General features: G+C 44.0%; 1 protein-coding gene across 1 annotated transcript in view; it reads left to right on the top strand.

Moving 5' to 3' along the window:
• The window catches only part of LOC144762420 (cytochrome P450 2K1-like), a 330,089-nt gene extending 311,023 nt beyond the window's left edge, over positions 1 to 19,066 (top strand). The window contains exon 9 of the mRNA XM_078647600.1: positions 17,958 to 19,066. Coding sequence (XP_078503726.1) covers positions 17,958 to 18,139 — 182 coding nt within the window. The 3' untranslated portion in view covers positions 18,140 to 19,066. The remainder of the gene's footprint in view (positions 1 to 17,957) is intronic.
• The last annotated feature ends 1,090 nt before the right edge of the window (positions 19,067 to 20,156 follow it).

Here is a 20,156-nt window from a genome sequence, read left to right as displayed (position 1 = left end):
TGTGAGTTCAAGTTATTTTTCCTTGAGTTAGATAGGCTCTATGCAAGTAATAAGAGTGTATCATTATACATCTCACATTTCTAGATAAAATGTACGAATTTCTAAGAATTGTAGACCATTCCAACTCTGGTATTGGATGTACCAAATCCTCTTCACACGTTTCTTGTAGAACAACATAAGGCATTATCATATCACTTCTTATTGCCTGAGGAAGGCACGTCACCGCCTTCATACAACCCGTCGTGGTACACAAATTTTGACAAGCACAATGTACTTGCAGCTCTACTAAACCCATACCCCAATGATTGTGCAGTCTAGTGATCACCGCTTGATGCAGCAAAAATTGCCCTCTCAGGATCTTAAAAGTGGCTCAAAATTACTCAAATGATAATATTACCCCTTCGCTATACAAATGTCCTAACAGCTGCACCCAGTTGTTTTCCCACTTTGCTAAGCCCCATAATCTTCCCTCTGGAATGGTTCATTCCAAACTTCTCAATTGCCTGGGGCATAGGGCCTCTGAGAATTAGTTTGTTGAAGTGCCCCACGCCAACAGTGCTGCACAAACATCCAAGTAGGGGGCTTTCCCTGCACTGGACCTCTGACATGAGTATTCTATACAACACAGTCAAATTTGGTTTTCCTCTAAGTTCACCTCCCCTGGACATCTTTACAAATGAATCCATTTTGTAAACAGTTGCAACTGTGCTGCTAGGTAATAGCTTTCTATATCTGGGGCAGTTTGTCTTTCCTTACTAGTAGGACGTTGCAACTTGCCAATGGCACTCTTCACCTGCCTGTTCCCCACATAAGAGAAACCAACAAATACTCTGCATGGATTCACCATGGGCAATGTTGTGAAGATGTAAAGTAATTAGGGCAACGCCACAATGTTTGCTACTGCTATTCGACCTGAAACTGCAAGCAGCAGTTCCAAAATATACACTTTTCTTTAAACTTCTAATCGCCACACCAATGTCACCCTGCAATAAATCAATGGGAGCATGATATAATCTTACCCCTGTTGTAATTCTATCTAGGACCCTAATTCGATATTCCTGATGTATGCCCTTATGTGGTTATAATAAATAATATCCTTATAAAGGCATAAGAATCATATCCATATTTAGTCGTAGCCCATGTGGTCCACAATAAGGAAAGGCTACTTCCCCAGGCTCCTAGAAATTACAACGAGTTCTGTAAACAAACCAAACCTCCAGCAACCTGGGAATTCCCCATGGCTTTTGTTTTGATTTGTCCTAGAACTCCTGTGAGCACTGTAAGAACGGCCAGTTCTTAGTGACATCTTTATTGACGTCTTATGTCCAACCTTACGTCAAACCCGGCACCTTTCAGGTATAAATATACCAACGTTGCCTTAAGCAAACACACGGTGGTTTGGAGCAGAGCGGGTATCTACTTGCCCGAGAGCCCAGCTGATGCAGAGAGCCCAGGGACGCCGCCCCTCCCTTTTGACGCACTGAGAGAGACGCTGTCTTTTCTCCTGCCGAGAAATCCAGCTCCGGTGTTCTCAGCCGCCCTTGCGGGTTGCTGGGATATCGAGTCCTGAGAGAGAGATACCAGACCTCCTGCTTTCTATTACCCAGGTACGGAGCTGACTAAACCCTTAAAGAGAATTCTTGACTCAGATTCTTGGCAAAACCAACTTAACTTAAACTGCTACTTACTTACTCCTTCCCAAGTATTAGGCTTAGGTCAGGTACACCGGGGTAGGCGTATTTAGAAGCACCAGTTGAGTACGTTAGTCAATCTATATTTGTATGTATATATTTTATCCATTTTAAAGTATCATATGGCTAAGAAACCATATCAATGCTTTTACAGTATTATTTCATAATACTCCTATTACTGTACGCACTTTACTTTGTACTAAGTATTGCAATTGTGGCAATTCATTTCTCTTGCATGAGAAAGAAGACTGCTCAATAAATAACACATTTTATTGAAACCGCCCGTCTCTCTATTCTCTGCACTCTGGTGAAACTAAGTATGCACGATTGACTGAGTAAAATAGCTGTCTATTGTTTTCACACAACTCTAGAGATACACTCTTATTCTGAGGGAGCAAAGTTGTCATGTTATATGGTTGTCAGAAGCTAATCCCTTCTTGTCTATCCAGGGAAGTTAAACTCCTCCTTGTTTATTCGAGAAAGTTTCTAGTGACCTCTGAGCTAGCTGGCAAAACTAATTAAGTCTAATATAGTCAGTAGAGACCTAGTCGACCTCAGTCCTACGTCTACACTGCTGTTTATATTATTCCAATGTGCAGAGCCTATTGGGAATATACAGCCTGATTCATGTACGGGCCGTTTTGCGTGTCCCTAATAGCGATCAATAGCGACTCGCTATTGAGGAAACGCAAAACGGCATTCATGTACTTTTCGGAGAAAAAATAGCGACTCGCATGCGGGCGCTAAAGCCGTTAGCGACCCACAATAAACGCAGAATAATCGCTATTTCCGGCTACCTGCGATCGGGATTGCGACTCGCAATCCCGATCGCACGAGATTGCGCTCGCAATCCCGATTGCACGGGATTGCGAGTCGCATTCTCGCGGGATCAGGAAAACGGGAAGACGCATTCCGAGCACCGTGATGACATCACAACCAGGAAGCAGCCAAATCCCACCCCCAAACACCACAGTGACGCTATCAGTCGACTGTCCACGACGGAAAGCTGCCACCAACCCGCCGTTTGCGCATCCCGACCCCGCCGAAATAGCGACCGCTATGTCAGACGACCCGCAGCCCGGACCCAGCAACAGCGCTGGCCGAAAGCGCAAATTGAAATTTTCAGAACAGGAGCTGGAGAACCTCATAGAGGGTGTGGTGGCCAACCACGACCAGCTGTTTGGTGCAAACTCCCGGAGGGTCCCAGAGCAGGAGAAGAGGAGGATCTGGGTGGGGATTGCCGCAAGCGTGAACTCTGTGGGAGTTGCGGACAGGTCCCTGGAGGAAATAAAAAACCGGTGGTACGACCTCCGAGGGCGTGCCAAGGAGAGGGTTGCGGAGCGCCTTGGTGAGGCATCAGGCACCGGAGGTGGTGGCCCGACTGTCCCACCCAACACCCCCCTGGAGGACCGGGTAGAGGACACGTTGGAGAGGGAGGCGTGTGTTGGCGTCACCCCTCTGGACTCCTCCCGCCCCACCCAAGACACCCAAGGTAAGTGGCATGCGACTGCGACCCTGTCCCCTATGACCGCCCATGACCAAATAGGCTCACTCATTGGCCCTTAGTCATGCCGTGCATCAGGAAATGCCCTGAAGCATTGTGGGAGACGTAGTATGTCCACAATGTAGTACTACCACAATGCGGCCCGAAAGGTTCCAAAGTGCGCAAATACACAGCCACCCAGGGAATGACACCCAGCATGCATGTAACATCTGCACGTCTGACAGTCACATGCACCTAATGAGTATCCACTTACCCTCACAGGTGCAGGAGATAGCAGCGACAGTGAGAGGCTGCTGATCGACGAGGAGGCCCAGGAGGAGGAATCCCTACCTGCTACCCAGCCACCAGCCCCTGCGCCAGCGCCAACACCAGCAGCCAGGCCACCCACCTTGCCTGCTGCATCCGCCTCAGGCCCACCGATTGCCAAGGCCAGGCCACCCACCTTGCCTGCTGCATCCGCCTCAGGCCCACCGGCTGCCAAGGCCAGGCCACCCACCTTGCCTGCTGCATCCGCCTCAGGCCCACCGGCTGCCAAGGCCAGGCCACCCACCTTGCCTGCTGCATCCGCCTCAGGCCCACCGGCTGCCAAGGCCAGGCCACCCACCTTGCCTGCTGCATCCGCCTCAGGCCCACCGGCTGCCAAGGCCAGGCCACCCACCACACCTGCCGCACCTGCAACACCAGCTGCTGCAAGACCTGCAGCTCGTCCACCACCATCTGGGCCAGCCACATCTGCTACACAGCGGCCGACCACCAGGAGGGGCAATGGCCACTTCCACGCATGCATGAGTGTGGAGCGGCGCATGCTGCGTTTACACCAGCGCCAGTCGCAGCAGCAAGGAGCCATCCAGCTCCAGCTGCAGAAGATCGGCCGCAATGTGGCGGGAGTGGGCGAGAGGGTGGACCGCATGACGGCGGCCATTGACCGCATGACGACGGCTATGGAACACAACACTGCAGCGCTGGTGAAGCACCGAAGTGTTGCTAGCAGGCGCCACCACCAGTTGCTGAGCCGGCTGTCCACCTACAGCCGCTCCAATTATGCCTCGGCAAATGCCACCACCCTGCTTGCGCGCCGCTCCTTAACCCAGCAGCACCAACTCGTCCAGTGCTGCGAGGATATTACCCGGGTGCTGGAGCATTTGACAACCGCGGTCACCGCACTGCACGCACCTGTGATTCCGGCAATTGTGGGGGGTGATGATGCTAGTGAGGGTGCCTCTAGTGTCAGCAGCCACTCTGCCACGCAGGCCCCCCCACCTAGGCGCAGCGCAAGGGCTGCCCCACCTCCAGCTGCCCAGGAAGAGGAAGAGGCTCCCAGGCGCCTGGGAATTGTGCGCCGGAGGCGCCAATGACATTGTGTCAGGGACACAGGCGCAGGCTGAACTTAAGCCTGCCATGGAGCGTCTCATGCAGTATGCATGAATACTGCTTTTTGTATATAGTTGTTACGAAGACCCATTTATTTTTTTGTGATTCAAACAAATACATTTATTTTGGTGCACACATACGCCTTGTGTAATCATTACAGTTTGCATGCAATTGTGATATGTGGGGTGGGGGAAGGGGGTGGGCTAGAAATTGTTAGCTGTGATGTGGTTGCGACGTCTGTGGCCTTCAGCTGGGTTCTCCCCGCGTGCATGGTGCGCATGTGCTGGTGGCCGGTCGTCCCCCTCAGATTCACTGCCTGAGATGTCAACTGGTATCCGGCGCTTGGTTGCAATGTTATGAAGCATTGCACAGACAGCCACAATGCGGCAGCACGCTGCAGGACTGTAATACATGGCCCCACCTGTCTTGTGCAGTATACGGAACCTGCTCTTGAGCAGGCCAAATGTCCTTTCAATACAGTTCCTTGTCCGGATGTGCGCAACATTGTAGCAGCGTTGCTGAGGTGTGGCAGGGTTGAGGTAAGGGGTCAGGAGGTATTCCCGTAGGGCGTAGCCACTGTCACCTGAATGAGAGGAGCAGATGTTGATTGCCTGTGCAGCGCAGTTACTTCATAGCAATGTGACATTGTCGACAAAGTGTACTTACCAAGTAGGTGTCCTTCCCCAAACTCTCCCCTGATCAGTCGTGTGTGGAGTCCGCTGTGCCTGAAGATAAAGGAGTCATGGGTACTCCCTGGGTACTGGGCCACAATGTCAGTGATGATGGTCTTGGCATTGCAGACCATCTGTATGTTGAGGGAGTGGTACGACTTCCTGTTGCGGTACATATACTCCGTGGCAGCTGGTGGGCAGATGGCGACGTGGGTACAGTCTATGCAGCCAAGGACATGGGGAAAATGGGCAACATTATAAAATTGTAGTTTTGTGAGGTCCAAATCCTGTTGGCTCGTGGGAAATGTGATGTGCCGGTGGAGCTGGGTGAGCATGGCGTCAACAAAAGTGTGGAGGCAGCGTGACATGGTGGGCTGGGAAATCCCCCCAGCAGCGGCTACTATGCCCTGGAAACTGCCGGATGCCAGGAGGTGCAGGCTGCACAATACCTGCACATGTGTGGGCACAGAATTGTTTTGCCTTGTTGGGTGCTGCATGATGGGGTCGAGTTCTTGTATCAGCCAGGTGATCATTTCCCCATTCAGCCTGTATTTAGCATAAATCTGTTCTCTGGTTTGCCCCAGCAAGGTGACCCGCTGCCGGTAAATCCGTGCCTGCCTCATGCGTCTCCTCCGTGCTGCTCGCTGTAGCCTTCGCCGCCTCACCACCATGTACATCCCAGGCATTGTGGAACGCCTATTGCTGCTGCTGAATGTCCTTATGTGTGATTGGTCAGGCCTGGACCTGTTGGTGATTGGCTAACAGTTTTTCAAATTTTGGTTAATCATGGCTTTTATGGTTACCACCTGCTTTGAGTTGTCCTTAAATTGCGCCGCGCTAATGTGCGATTTAGCGATTTTTCGCTAATGTATTTCTTTCATGAATGCCGATTGAGACAATATTGCGTTTCGCTATTCAATTCGCAGATTCCGTGGTTGGTCGCTATTTCATTATCGCTAATGCTCGACTTCCCGGAGTCTGCGACTTTTACAGCGTAATCGCTATTCCGCTCGCTATTATTTTTTAGCGATTTCGCTATTTCGTACTTGAATGCCGATTCCGTGTTTTGCACCCGCAATTGCGTTTTCGCAGCCATTGCGGGCGCTATTTCGCTTCATGAATCAGGCTGATAGGAACTACACTACATGGCGCCCAACCTTTGGTAAGGCGATAATCTAACGCAAGACACTAGAGTAACTCAGTCGTGCTTTTTCACACAGACCCCTTTTTCCCGTAAATACTCCAAAAGACGTCTGGAGTGGGTAAAAGGTTAAAATCCGCCGAACTTAGTAGGATGAGAATCCTATGAATAGTTTTTGGTTTAGTCAACGTTGAAGGATACAGTGTTCCAAAATATTGTGCACCTAATCTTTGTTTCCTTGAAACTTGATCTGCAAGAAAAAAGTTTTCTGTCAGTAAACTGCCTGAAGGAAATGAAGAAAGAGATGCTACAGCGTCTCACCAGTTGTTGGATGACACAACTATCAAACAGAATGACCCGGATGCTATATACATTCCGGCAAATATAAGAAGAACTATAACTATTAAACTTATAGAAAACGGACTGACATCACGAGGTGGTACAGTCATATTCGTGGTAGAGGCCCATGAATTTCGGCAGACAGAGGTATTCTATTCATGGAGACACTTTCCAGCAGCAAATGCTGTGCCACACGACTTCCACTATTACAAAATAGAGGAACCGCCAGAGGAATACACTCCTTTCGAGGAGATTGAAATCCCATTAAATTACCAAGAGCACCTGCTCTGGTTTAAAGGCGCCCTAAAACATAAAAATCACATCACCAGGCTCGGTCCACTAGGTAGACCAGGAGCAACGTGGCCGGTTCTAGCCAGCTGCACACCACACCCCGACATTGAAACAATGACAGACTGGGAACTTTTAACTCAGCTAAAGATACTAATTAAAATACATAGACAATTGGTCCAATATGTAATGCGGACTTCAACAGTCCAACCAGCAATTAACATTCCACAGTTGACCCCTCATCAGGGGAACACAAACAAAATTACACCACAGAACATACAATCATGTCTTGGTAAAACACCCTCAAAACGGGAACAAATTCCATTCTGGTTAGCACAAAAAATCACTCAAATAGAGGCAGTATTTCCTGATACTACACCTCATGAGAAACACAGAATTCTGACTATCTGCCTTCCAATGGGGATCGCACCACATGTGGAGGACTGTGATACTTGGGGCACAGTCTTTGCTTCCATCTACACAAAAACACATGGTGTTCCGTCCATGGCGGTTATACCAGATGTGCTAAGACAGATTCAAAATGAATGCGGTCCAGAACCTGCTTTAACTCTGGGTATGAAAATACTGAAAGACTTCAAGCAGGTCTCTGCTATATTATTAGCTAACATAAAAGGAGACGCAGCATCCGTGGCGATCCGCCAGAAATTGAAAGAAACAGATATAGCAGAACAACCTTTTGAATTTGCCAGAATCATAGAAAAATCCTATGAAGAACTAGGAAGAGATAGTTTGGGTGGGAAACCAGTAAAACCCCAACTAACTGAAAATCCTGAAAAAACCTTTATTAAAAATAATCTAAACACTCCAAAAAAGAGCTGGGATGGAAATAAACAATCCACTCCCAAAGAAAAATGATTCCAGTCCAGAGGAAGGTCTCCTCAACGGAGATAAAGATCTCCGGACCGAGGACACAAGTCTCCCCAGAGGGAGCCCTCTGAGAAAAGATACAACCTTAGAGATAGGGATAAACTAATAAAACCTGATAGATATAAAGATATTGATACACGTCCCTCTCGATCTTTTCAGACTTCCTCACAGAAATCGGAAAGAAGAGGACGGTCAGAACACAAGGAAGAGCACGTCAAGTCCAAAGACAAGGAACCTGCTCATCAAAGTAAAAAATTACAATTTCCAAGAAAGAAGGTAGCCAGTATTAAAATAATTAAACATGCCGAGGATACTGAGGACACAACTGAAAAACGGAGAGTGGGCCCAGACAATGCTAGACAGCGCAGCAGAAGTGACCATAGCTCGCAAGATCCTGATGAATCTTCTGGAGACAATGGACACAAATGAATACATTCAGGTGGAAACTGCAGATACCAGAGTTAGCAAACCTCATAAAATATACAAAATAACACTGCGTATAGAGGGGGACAAGACTAGGAAAGTAAGGGGTCTCTTTTGGGATAACCTTTGGAAAGGCAATGACATCCTTTTAGCTGAAAAAGACTGACCACCAGAGTTTGTCAGGGAGTGCCCTCATGGCGAAGTAATGATTATGCCTGTCTTCTCAACTCATATTTCAATTCATAAAAAATACTTATATTTAAGAAAATGGGTAGTTGCCCAAGCTCCTGCATTATATAAAAATCATGTAGGATGGGATGAGGACTCTCCTCCTCACAAAATCCAGTTAAAATGTCAACCCACTGCACAAAGGCAGTACCCAATTAAACAAGAAGCTAAAAAACAAGTCAGGGAGATCTTAGATCAACTTGAATACCAAGGGGTGATTGAAACATGCACCTCACAAATGAACAATCCTTTGTTTCCTGTCTCCAAACCAGACGATTCATATCGTCTAGTATTGGACTACAGACACCTTAGCTCATGTTGCAAAACATTTGCAGTACAAAACTCACACAGTGCAGCACTAATGAATAACATTGTGCGCAAAAAATACAAAACAACATTAGACATCTCTAATGGATTCTTTTGTCAAAACATTGCACCTGAGAGCAGGTATTTGACCGCGTTCTCAATAATGGGGTCGCAAAAACACTTCTGTCGACTCCCAGAGGGATTCAAGAATAGCCCAGGATTATTCTCAGCAAGAGTAACAGAGTTACTACAAATATATGATGATGAAGCATTATCGTATGTCGATGACATCTATCTAACAGATGATGACCTGGATACTCACTTGAAAAGAGTGAACACCATAATACTTGTATTCGCAGCTGAGGGTTACAAATTCAACTTTAAAAAGTCAAGAATTTCCCATCTAACTGTCCTGTTTTTAGGATATGAATTATCAAGTGAAGGAAAGAGCCTAGCAGACAACTTCTTAGAGAAGTGCGCTGTACTCCAAGCACCTAAAACGCTGAAGAACTTACAATCAATACTAGGTTTCCTGAATTTCGGAAGAACATACATTCTAAATTATGCAGAAAGGGTTAAACCTCTCTATGAATTAATAAAACCTGATTTCAAACCAATCAATTGGACTCAAAAACATACAGAAATTTTAAGGTCATTGCAAACAGACATGTTAGCTAAAACTAAATTACAAACTCGCGAAAACATACGCAACCTTGTAATCCGAGTCATCCCAGGAAGATATGGATTCACGTACCTGACCTCTAATGAGGGAGAAAAGGTACCAATAGCTTACAAATCACACTTGTACACACAAGCTGAAATGAAATTCAGTTCTACTAAAAAAATTCTAACAGCGGTTCAAACTGTTGTAGCAAAAGAAAGAGCCCAAGCCCAAGGCAGAAGGATAACTGTTTTAACAGCAGAATCAGCCCTTGAGGCATTAACAAGCCCACGCAATTTGACTACCTTGGCATTAGATCCAAAATGGATACAATGGGAAAATTCTCTTGCTGCAGAAGACGTGAAATACTATTTTGACCCGGAAATGAAAAAATTAAAAAATCTAAAATATGAATTAGAATATCCTCTGCCAATCGAAATTCTGCCTCTACAACATTACGCCTGTATAATATATACAGATGGATCAGCACATCCCGCAGTTGGGGGTAAGCAAGCTCACAGTGCTGTGTGCGCGGTTGTTAAATGCCGGTGGCACGTAGGAATATGGGCACCACTGGTAACTATGACTCAATCTGTAAAAGATAGTTCGGCTCAACAAACTGAACTACTAGCTTTAAAAATGGCGCTCGATATTGCCGATCGCGAATTCCCCACACTATTAGTGTGCGATTCGCATTACTGCGTCAAATCTTACAATAATGACTTGCAGAACTGGGTTCAAAACGATTACAAAGATGACACAGGTGCCACAATCAAGCATAAAAAGCTTTGGGAACAGGTAGTTCTTTTGCGGAAAGAACTACAAAAGACTCACGTGATACATACACTGAGTCATCAACGTGATGGCGTTCACGTTGCAGGGAATTCATTGGCTCACAGAGCCACAGCGGAAGCAGCTCAACCAGCTTCCGTAGCCACAAAAAAGTGTTCAGAAAAATACATAGACGGGGAAACAATGCTGGCAGTAAAAACGTCTTCACAAGGCAACTGTGCAGCACTACCTGTGAACTATCCACTCAATTATACATACATAATTGATGCAAACTCTGTACCTTTTGCTCGAATCCCTGGAGTGGGGGATAGAGAAATTCCAAACACAAACAGGAGAGTCTTTTTAATAGCAGACGCACACATGGGATTGGGTCTAGGACACCGAGAGATCAAGGGATCTCTGAAAGAATTACAATCAGAATACTGGTGGCCGGGGATGAGCCTGCAAAACTACAAATTTGCAATGGGCTGTCCAAACCGCAGGAGAGATCGCAGTGGCGAATCGACCGGAGTATTGCCAGGACCCTTCTTTTAGAAAGCATAAGGCTATCTATACGCAGAAATCCAATAGGAGAAATGCGTCCCATTTATGTTTAAGACTAGATTCACTTAAAATGTAGACACCAGCGCTCGGCTGACGCCAGAACTGTTATAAAAGATTTGCGAGTCCTTATCGGCACATATGCAATTGGCATGCTACATTCTGACCAGGGTCCTGCTTTTAGCTCTCAAGCTTATATGGAGGCCATGACGAGCATGGGCATTGCATTGCGGTACTCTTGTCCCTTCCATCCTGAGGGAAATGCGGTAGTGGAAAGAAAAAACCGGGACATAAAGCAATCCATAACGGCAAGGGTATTAGGTTCGGGTGATGGGTGGGTCCAACATTTAACAAGTGTCCAACGTAGTCTTAATAATCTACCAAGAAATTCTCTAAAAGGTCTCAGTCCGTACGAACTATTGTTCGGTACTAGAATGCATATTCAGGACCTTGATAGTCAGACTTCAGTGGTAGAAGAAAAATGCTTTGATATCAAAGACCGTTTGGCTGTTTTACAGGACTTAAATGAAACAAGACGAAACCTGAGCAACGTAAAGTTAAAGCAACAGCCAACAGCCATTGAAGAAAAACCACCTGTCCCAGCAAGACCTGTCTGGATTCCAAAGATTGGGGATCTGGTCAGAGAGAAGATCGCGGTAAAGAAGGAATTTGGACCTTCTTACAGAAAAGCAGTACCTGTCTTAGCTGTCAGCGGAACAAGATCAGTTGTACTACCGCCCCTTGCTGGTAAAAAGGAGAACCGAGTTGTATCCATCGACCTGGTAAAACCACAATCATGTGGCCAATAATAAGTAGTAGGCCCAGTGGACCCCAAGAAATAGCAGAGTACCAAAATTTGCTACAATACAAGAGGTTCAAACTGAGAGACTAATCACATTCGATAAACCTGCGGTAAATAAAAAAGGACTATGCAATAATGCCATGGAACTTATGCCTCTTGAAACCCAAATTGCAACAGTTCGTCAAGAAACACCGGTCTACAACGATGTAGCCTCAGACTATGCTAATGAAACAAAGAAAAATCCAAAAGCAAATGAAAATTCGGAAGCACTTCCAACAATTGACAGAACTGCATCTGGTTACTTCATCAATTTCGATGACTTTTCTGAAGATCCAAGCGAACCTGAAGTAACGCCAGCAACAAAAACTTTCAAAGATAAAGTTACAGAACTCTTTCATCAACTCAAAGAAACCTATCTGAATTTTGGATTGTGTTAGGTGTACTTTTCCTCCTGCTTTGGCTCATCATGGTTCTTTGTTTGGGAAAATTCATTGAAGGAAAATACAGTACAATGGACACAGCAAGTCAGAACATCAACTTGGTCCTAAATACTCACAAGTCATCACACATCGAGAAAAGAGAACTATCATCAGTGAACGTCACAGCCAATCCAATACCCGGTGGGGTAGCATGGGACAGAACTGACTTTGACATTTTTGGCCCGATTGAGCTCTTGAAATATCCACACCAGTTTAAGGTTTCATTAAGTGACTTTGTAACACCAAGTACTTTTTCTGATGATTGGGACTTTGAAAATATAAATAATATGATGTCAGATTTAGTAATGTCAGCAAAATTTACAGAACATGATTACTTACAGGGTACATCAAATTATGAAGAAGTATACTGTTATAATCACTTTGGTCATCACTATTTGCATAAATATGCACAGCCTAGAAATGTTTTTAGTTATAATCAATGGGAACATTGTGCAACTCCACCTAAAAGCAGCTCAAAAAGATTCTATGAGAAATTCCCATACTTCTCAGGGTTTAACACAAGTGATGCAGAAACGTTTTATTTTAAAATGTTAAATAAGACAATGCTGACAAATACTAAATTGATCTATTCTGAAACATTTTATGAAAAAATGATTACATTTGGTTTTGAATTCTGGAAAAACAACATTGAAACAAAAACAATCTGGGGTACAAAAGAATGGCAGGTCCAAGGTCTAGAAGCATTATTTAGAGCCTGCATGATCCCAGAACAAATAATATTCTTGAATGACACCATTCAACAGACAACCTGTCTTGGCCTAGCCAACATTAAAGACTTAAACAAACCGTCTATTCCAAAGCCCATACCTGATAGTAATAGCACTACTGATATGGAAATAGACGTATCCCATATTTTAAACCAAAACAGAACACATCCTGATTGGAAAAAATGGTTGATCTGGCCCACAGACACAAATAACTGTGAAGATAGATTCCTGAACAAAATACAGGGGTTCAAAATGACCAGGCCAGACCCAAGATACTCCCAGAGACAACATCCAGGCATAGTTACAACATACAGTGTAGGGAAACTCTGCCTCGAATGGCTACAGAAATCCACACTGACTGAAATTAAGCAACACTTGACTTTACTTAAAGACGGTGCTGACTTGCATGATTTCATTATGGGACCACGCAAACAGCGTAAAAAACGTTTCATAGTGGCCGGTATATACGCTGCGTACAACGAAGCTTGGAAAGTAATGCAAATTGAAACAGCAGAAAAAATACGAGAAATTGATCGTATTAATTTGGAAAAATCACTTTCTGTTGTGGACAATGGGTTAACGACTCTGTCCTCCAGAATATATTCACTGGACAGTATTGTATCATCTGCTATTGATATAATAGAGCAGGACTTGCTAATGCTACAACATGGTCAGTCCCAATTACGTTCTATTGTACAGCTTGGCTGGACGTTGCAAAATCTGCGTTCAGGCTACGTGCCCTGGCGTTTAATCAACGTAACGTCATTATTCTCTATCTTTAACCTTCCTGATAAACAAATGAGTTTGGCACAAAAAGGAGCAGACTATGTGATTCTGAGCATTGAAAAACTTGAGCGATTACCATTGACAATGTCAGAAAGACCTGTCATTGAATGGATAATACACAGAATAATCACAATTCCGATAAGAACTTTCCAATTTAAATACTGCCAAGAGTATATACCAGCGGGCCAGTATGAAAGGTTGGGTAAAGGGTACATCAAGTTAACATGGAATTTACCCTATACACACACATGTTACAGTGAAAAGAAACAGAATGTATTTCTTAGTGGTAAAAATTGTAAAAGATCACTAAGCGGTATACTTCTGTGTCAAGGTATTAACTTGCATGGGGCCTGCGAAGGGTCTTCGAATAACCTTTCATGTCACCAGCACGGCACACCTGCAACACAGATAGAGCCATTCTTTAGACAGCTTTCTAACGGGAGCTACATTCTAATAGTGGACCACAGCTGTTGTGGCATGGTGCCAGGGAAAGCCTATCTCGTAAGCGTTAGTTCCATGGTCACTTGCTGAATGCAAGTATTGTATCCAAACAGCAATCCAGATATGGAGGCGGCAATATGGCCTCGTTTGAATATCTCTTCTATTCGAATTGATACTTTAAGCAGAATGAAGTCTATTCTTTTACAGACGACTGTGCCTTTGACCTCGTCCAGAGAAACGTATGATCTGCAAGTTGCAAGGACAACGGCAGAGATACATACCCTTTTATCAACAAATTGCCCAGCACATTTCGTAGAAATACTGAGCCAAATCCTAAATATGTCAGATACCAGTGGCATCGCACATATATTTTAAGACAATTTTTTCGGGACTGTTAACACCCTTTGAAACAGTTCTGGGCATATTCCACAATTTTGTCCATTCTGTCTTTGGTGGCCTACCTCTAATTTTGGGACTCGTAGCAGGAATTTTATTTTTGATTCTTCTGCTCCGATATGGCAAGCCAAGTCGCAGACACGACTCCAGCAACGATTGAAGAAACAATCCTAGCAGTACGCTACCGGGACCGCATAACTAAAGTCCTCGGATTAGCCCGGCTAAGAGATCTGATGTATGCTATGCGGAGAAGAATGTGTGTTGGACATCTGTCTTGCACTACCATCAGCAGTACAAATGGATACAGATACCTTGCGAGGTCCGGTAACGACTCATGCATCGTGTTGTCCCCAGCGGCTACCTATTCTGATGACGGCATTCGTTGAGACTTCACCACTACGAGCATGTGGCAGTGAAGTACGAGATGAGAGCAGCATCACCCAGGTACAACCTTCAGTGAGCATTGCTGATCCTGACATCGATGATAGCAATCATTCTCACGACTGCACTGTTGCGGCATTTTCAAACTTTGTAGAACTTTCACCTGATGTTGTAGACCAATTTTTTGCGAGTCTGTCTGAAATGATGTTCTCCCCTGAACAGAAAGAATAACTTTTTAAACAAACGAGCACACAGTGTTCCCTACACTCTGAATTCGGATTTCAGCTTTGATAAACAAAAGCTACTGAAAACATTTGGAACTATTTTTTTCCCCTGAAAGCGAAATTATTATTTTTCCACTTCTAAAATATTTACCTTTTTCAGGCACATGTACTCTGCTTAAAGTAGAACTATTCTGAGAGAACAGAGCTTCTATTTTTAGGAACTCTAGAGACAATATTTTACCTCAGCCTCAAGCACATGTACAGAATTTGTATTATTATGTGTTGGAATGGTCTTGACCTTCTCTTCTGTATTAAGAGCCATTTCATGTGTAATTTTCGCAATGCATTCAGCTGATATATATATGCAATTTTTAACTGAATGATACCACTGCTTGAAAAGCGTACAGTAGCAATACTCATTTACGTGTATTTACCATATACCATTTCAAATGCAAATGTATGTATTTTGGGGTGGGTTGGAAAACACATGCACCATTATATGTTTACTATTGCTTAGTTTTAAGTAATGAGGGACATTAAATCGTGGAGTGGGTGTTGTAATTCTATCTAGGACCCTAATTCGATATTCCTGAGTTATGCCCTTATGTGGTTATAATAAATATTATCCTTATAAAGGCATAAGAATCATATCCATTTTTAGTCGTAGCCCATGTGGTCCACATTAAGCAAAGGCTACTTCCCCAGGCTCCTAGAAAGTACAACGAGTTCTGTAAACAAACCAAACCTCCAGCAACCTGGGAATACCCCATGGATTTTGTTTTGATGTGTCCTAGAACTCCTGTGAGTACTGTAAAAACGGCCAGTTCTTAGTGACATCTTTATTGACGTCTTATGTCCAACCTTACGTCAAACCCGGCTCCTTTCAGGTATAAATATACCAACGTTGCCTTTAGCAAACACACGGTGGTTTGGAGCAGAGCGGCTATCTACTTGCCCGAGAGCCCAGCTGATGCGGAGAGCCCACGGACGCCGCCCCTCCCTTTTGACGCACTGAGAGAGACGCTGTCTTTTCTCCTGCCGAGAAATCCAGCTCCGGTGTTCTCAGCCGCCCTTGCGGGTTGCTGGGATATCGAGTCCTGAGAGAGAGATACCAGACCTCCTGCTTTCTATTACCCAGGTACGGAGCTGACTAAACCCTTAAAGAGAATTCTTGACTCAGATTCTTGGCAAAACCAACTTAACTTAAACTGCTACTTACTTACTCCTTCCCAAGTATTAGGCTTAGGTCAGGTACACCGGGGTAGGCGTATTTAGAAGCACCAGTTGAGTACGTTAGTCAATGTATATTTGTATGTATTTATTTTATCCATTTTAAAGTATCATATGGATAAGAAACCATATCAATGCTTTTACAGTATTATTTCATAATACTCCTTTTACTGTACGCACTTTACTTTATACTAAGTATTGCCATTGTGGCAATTCATTTCTCTTGCATGAGAAATAAGACTGCTCAATAAATAACACCTTTTATTGAAAACGCCCGTCTCTCTATTCTCTGCACTCTGGTGAAACTAAGTATGCACGATTGACTGAGTAAAATATATGTCTATTGTTTTCACACAACTCTAGAGATACACTCTTATTCTGAGGGAGCAAAGTTGCCATGTTATATGGTTGTCAGAAGCTAATCCCTTCTTGTCTATCCAGGGAAGTTAAACTCCACCTTGTTTATTCGAGAAAGTTTCTAGTGACCTCTGAGCTAGCTGGCAAAACTCATGTTAATATAAGCTGAATAATGTTGCACACCTGCACCACCAGGCCCCTGTAAACCCCTCCTGTACGTGCCCAAACATCAAGTGGCTCCATTGCAATTGCAGATAATAATGGAGAGAGTGGGCGCCCTCATTGAGCTCCTCTTCCCACTGTATATTTTTCCAAAATATGCCTACCTATTTTGACACAAGTAGTAGGTGCTGCATGCAGAAGCCTACCCCCATGCAATAAATTGGTTTCCCAATCCCATTTTAATGAGCACTTCATAAAGGAAATCCTAACGTAAACTATTAAATGCCTTTTCAATGTCAATTGCTGTAATCGCCCCTTTTTCCTTCTCTGCAAAATCAGATGCCATGATCGCCAATACCCTCCTAATATTATGAGCTATATTACTTTCCAGAATGCACCCTGACTAGTCTACATGTATTAACTTAGCCAATACTCTGATCAATATCTTGTATTTGGCATAAAAAGTTGGTGATAAGGTCGTCCATCCTCAGAGGCTCTTCCTGGTTTCAACAATGAGATCACAATTGCTACTTCAGTTTTGTGGGGCATTCGCTAAAGCAAAGATTAACTAGTCTTGGTACCAATTCTTCAATAAATGTCAAATATAATTCCACGGGGAACCGACTCATTCCAGCGAAGTTCCCTCCTGCTGTATGCTTTATAACAGCCTTCACTTCTTGAATTGTTACCTCCCCACCCAGTACTTTTTTCTACTCCACTGTAATTGTAGGCGATTCTACTGACTCTTAAAGCTCATTAATAAAATGTGTTAGAAGCTCCAATGGCCGAGCTTATAAACCTTCATAGAATTGACAAAATCTTCTATTGATGGCTTCCTGTGTATAGACATGTGTACCCTCCTCAGAATCTATTTCCATAATCTGTGCAATTGCTTTTCATGTCTCCAATTTCTTATTCTAAATTGTTAGCCAAGGATCTGTTCTTTATTTCTAGTCTTGCTCACTAGAAATGTAGTCAACATGGTGGAGGCATACAGGTGTAAACCCAGTGGAATCAACAAATGGCATTTTTGCAAAATTGAACGGTAGTAACTGAAATAATGACAAGGGAGCCAAATGTGTACTAACTAACAATACTTCATTAATTTCATGTGTCATTGTGTTACAGGTCGAAGACTCTGCATTGGTGAAAACCTTGCCAAGATGGAGTTGTTCATTTTCTTCACAAGCCTGATGCAGAGTTTCAGCTTCCGTCTGCCTCCTGGTGTAACACATATCGATCTCACCCCTGCTATTGGATTTACTACACCGCCATCACCTTATGAGATCTGTGCAATGAATCGGGCATAAAATACTGCAACGAATGAGATATATTGAAGAACTCTTCCACCTTCATTGTGTGCTCCACAGAGTTATTCCCCTAAGTTGAAAATGCACCCCTCATAGTCACTGATTTCCACATTTGAATAAAGCATTGTGCACAAATTAGTAATTACCTAATTATATGCCTTACATTGCAAACATAGAAATGATGTGAGAGTAAACTTTCACTGTTAACTAGCAGAAGTTGATATACCCCAAAGAACAAAGGGGGTCTAAAGCAACAAAAGGTGTGGCTAGCTATCCTAAACTCCAATAGAACTTGTGAGTTGGTGCCCTAGTCACCCTAGATAGCCTATGTGACAAAGTTCAGTGTAATGATGGGTCAGTGTGCATTGAATCACGTACATACAGTGCCAATATCCTCGATCCCAATAGCTCATAAGTGGATTACCATCAAAATGAACTTAGTGATCAGTCGTATCATCTGGTTCACCAATATCACGTGGTTGGTCCCTTAATCATCGAGACCATTTAACCACGAATACGATAGTGGAGCAAGATCAAGTCCACAGGCACTCATGGACGACCATATGACAGCCGATCATTGATGGTTATGAAAAGTGGTGAACATGCAGTGCAAAAAAAGGGGGATGTGGTGAGTTAAAATAGAGTGGAATGTCCTAGAAAATTATTTATTAGGCAAAGGACAAGCCCCCTAATTAAAACCAGAAAAGTGCAGGCGACAGTGGAAACAAATATCTGTCGTAAAAAAAGGCCAAAATCTTCCACCTTCATTGTGTGCTCCACAGAGTTATTCCCCTAAGTTGAAAATGCACCCCTCATAGTCACTGATTTCCACATTTGAATAAAGCATTGTGCACAAATGAGTAATTACCTATTTATATGCCTTACCTTGCAAATATAGAAATGATGTGACAGTAAAATTTCACTGTTAACTAGCAGAAGTTGTTTTAATTTATATTGTTTTATTATTAAATACTGTTGAGAATTAAAAACAGAATTATAATACTGAAAATGTGTGAGTGTCTTTCGTGCAGCCACTCTTGTGACATACATGTCAAAACACTATACTCAAATTTAAGTTAGCATATCTGATTCACAAAAGTGTGATTACAGGCATTGTGGCTCACATTTACTTTAATGTATACATCTATTAGATCTTTCTCTGCACTCACCAGTGTACCTAGTTCATATCACTGCTTCAATTACCCGACACATACAATAATTAAGACAGTTCACAAGTTGTTGGTATTCACAATAGCCTTATCCTTTGGTTTTTAGTTCAAATCCAAACACCAAGCAAGTTCAAGATTATACATGATTTCTTTTCAGAATTTTTTATGATACAACATTGTTATACGTCATCAGATTAATATTTACATTCCCTCAGAAAAGGCTCAGACAGCCAACAAAATTCTGTGTTCACAATTCTTTAAACAGCACTTAATTATGCAACATATCAGAATCACTTATGTTACCACAGAACTTCAAGGCATGGACCCTGTTCAACCCTGCCATATCCCTATGAACTGTCCATCTGTGGGCAACCCAGGATTAGGGCCAGAAGGTCTAAACCACTAGCAAGCCAGTCCCCTGCCCAGCAAGCCATACCAAGCCAGGATGACCCCTAGGTTGCGTGCGTGGTCAGTGGGTGTTGGAGCTGTTCCCAGTGTGGTCGGCCACCAGGAGTCGTCCCAGGCCGAGGGGGTGGATCTGAGGATGAGGATCTCCGTCTTGTTCCAGTTCAGCTTCAGTCGGCTGTTCCTCATTCATTCGGCGATGTGGAGGTTGGATTTGGCAGTGAGGGAGAGGATCAGCTGAGTGTCATCGGCGTAGGAGATGATGTTGCGGTCGTGCAGTCGGGCGACGTGGGCAAGAGGTGCAATGTAGATATTAAACAGCGTTGGGCTGAGGAATGAGCCCTGGGGTACGCTGCAAATGATCTTGGTGGCATCGGAGCGGAAGGGGGAGGCGGGCGCTCTGTGTTCTGCCAGAGAGGAAGGAGGTGGTCCAGTCCAGGGCC

The sequence above is a fragment of the Lissotriton helveticus genome, chromosome 6, assembly GCF_964261635.1.
Source record: "Lissotriton helveticus chromosome 6, aLisHel1.1, whole genome shotgun sequence".
NCBI lineage: Eukaryota > Metazoa > Chordata > Amphibia > Caudata > Salamandridae > Lissotriton > Lissotriton helveticus.
Note: the sequence above shows the minus strand (reverse complement) of the source record. Positions and strands in the feature narration are given on the sequence as shown.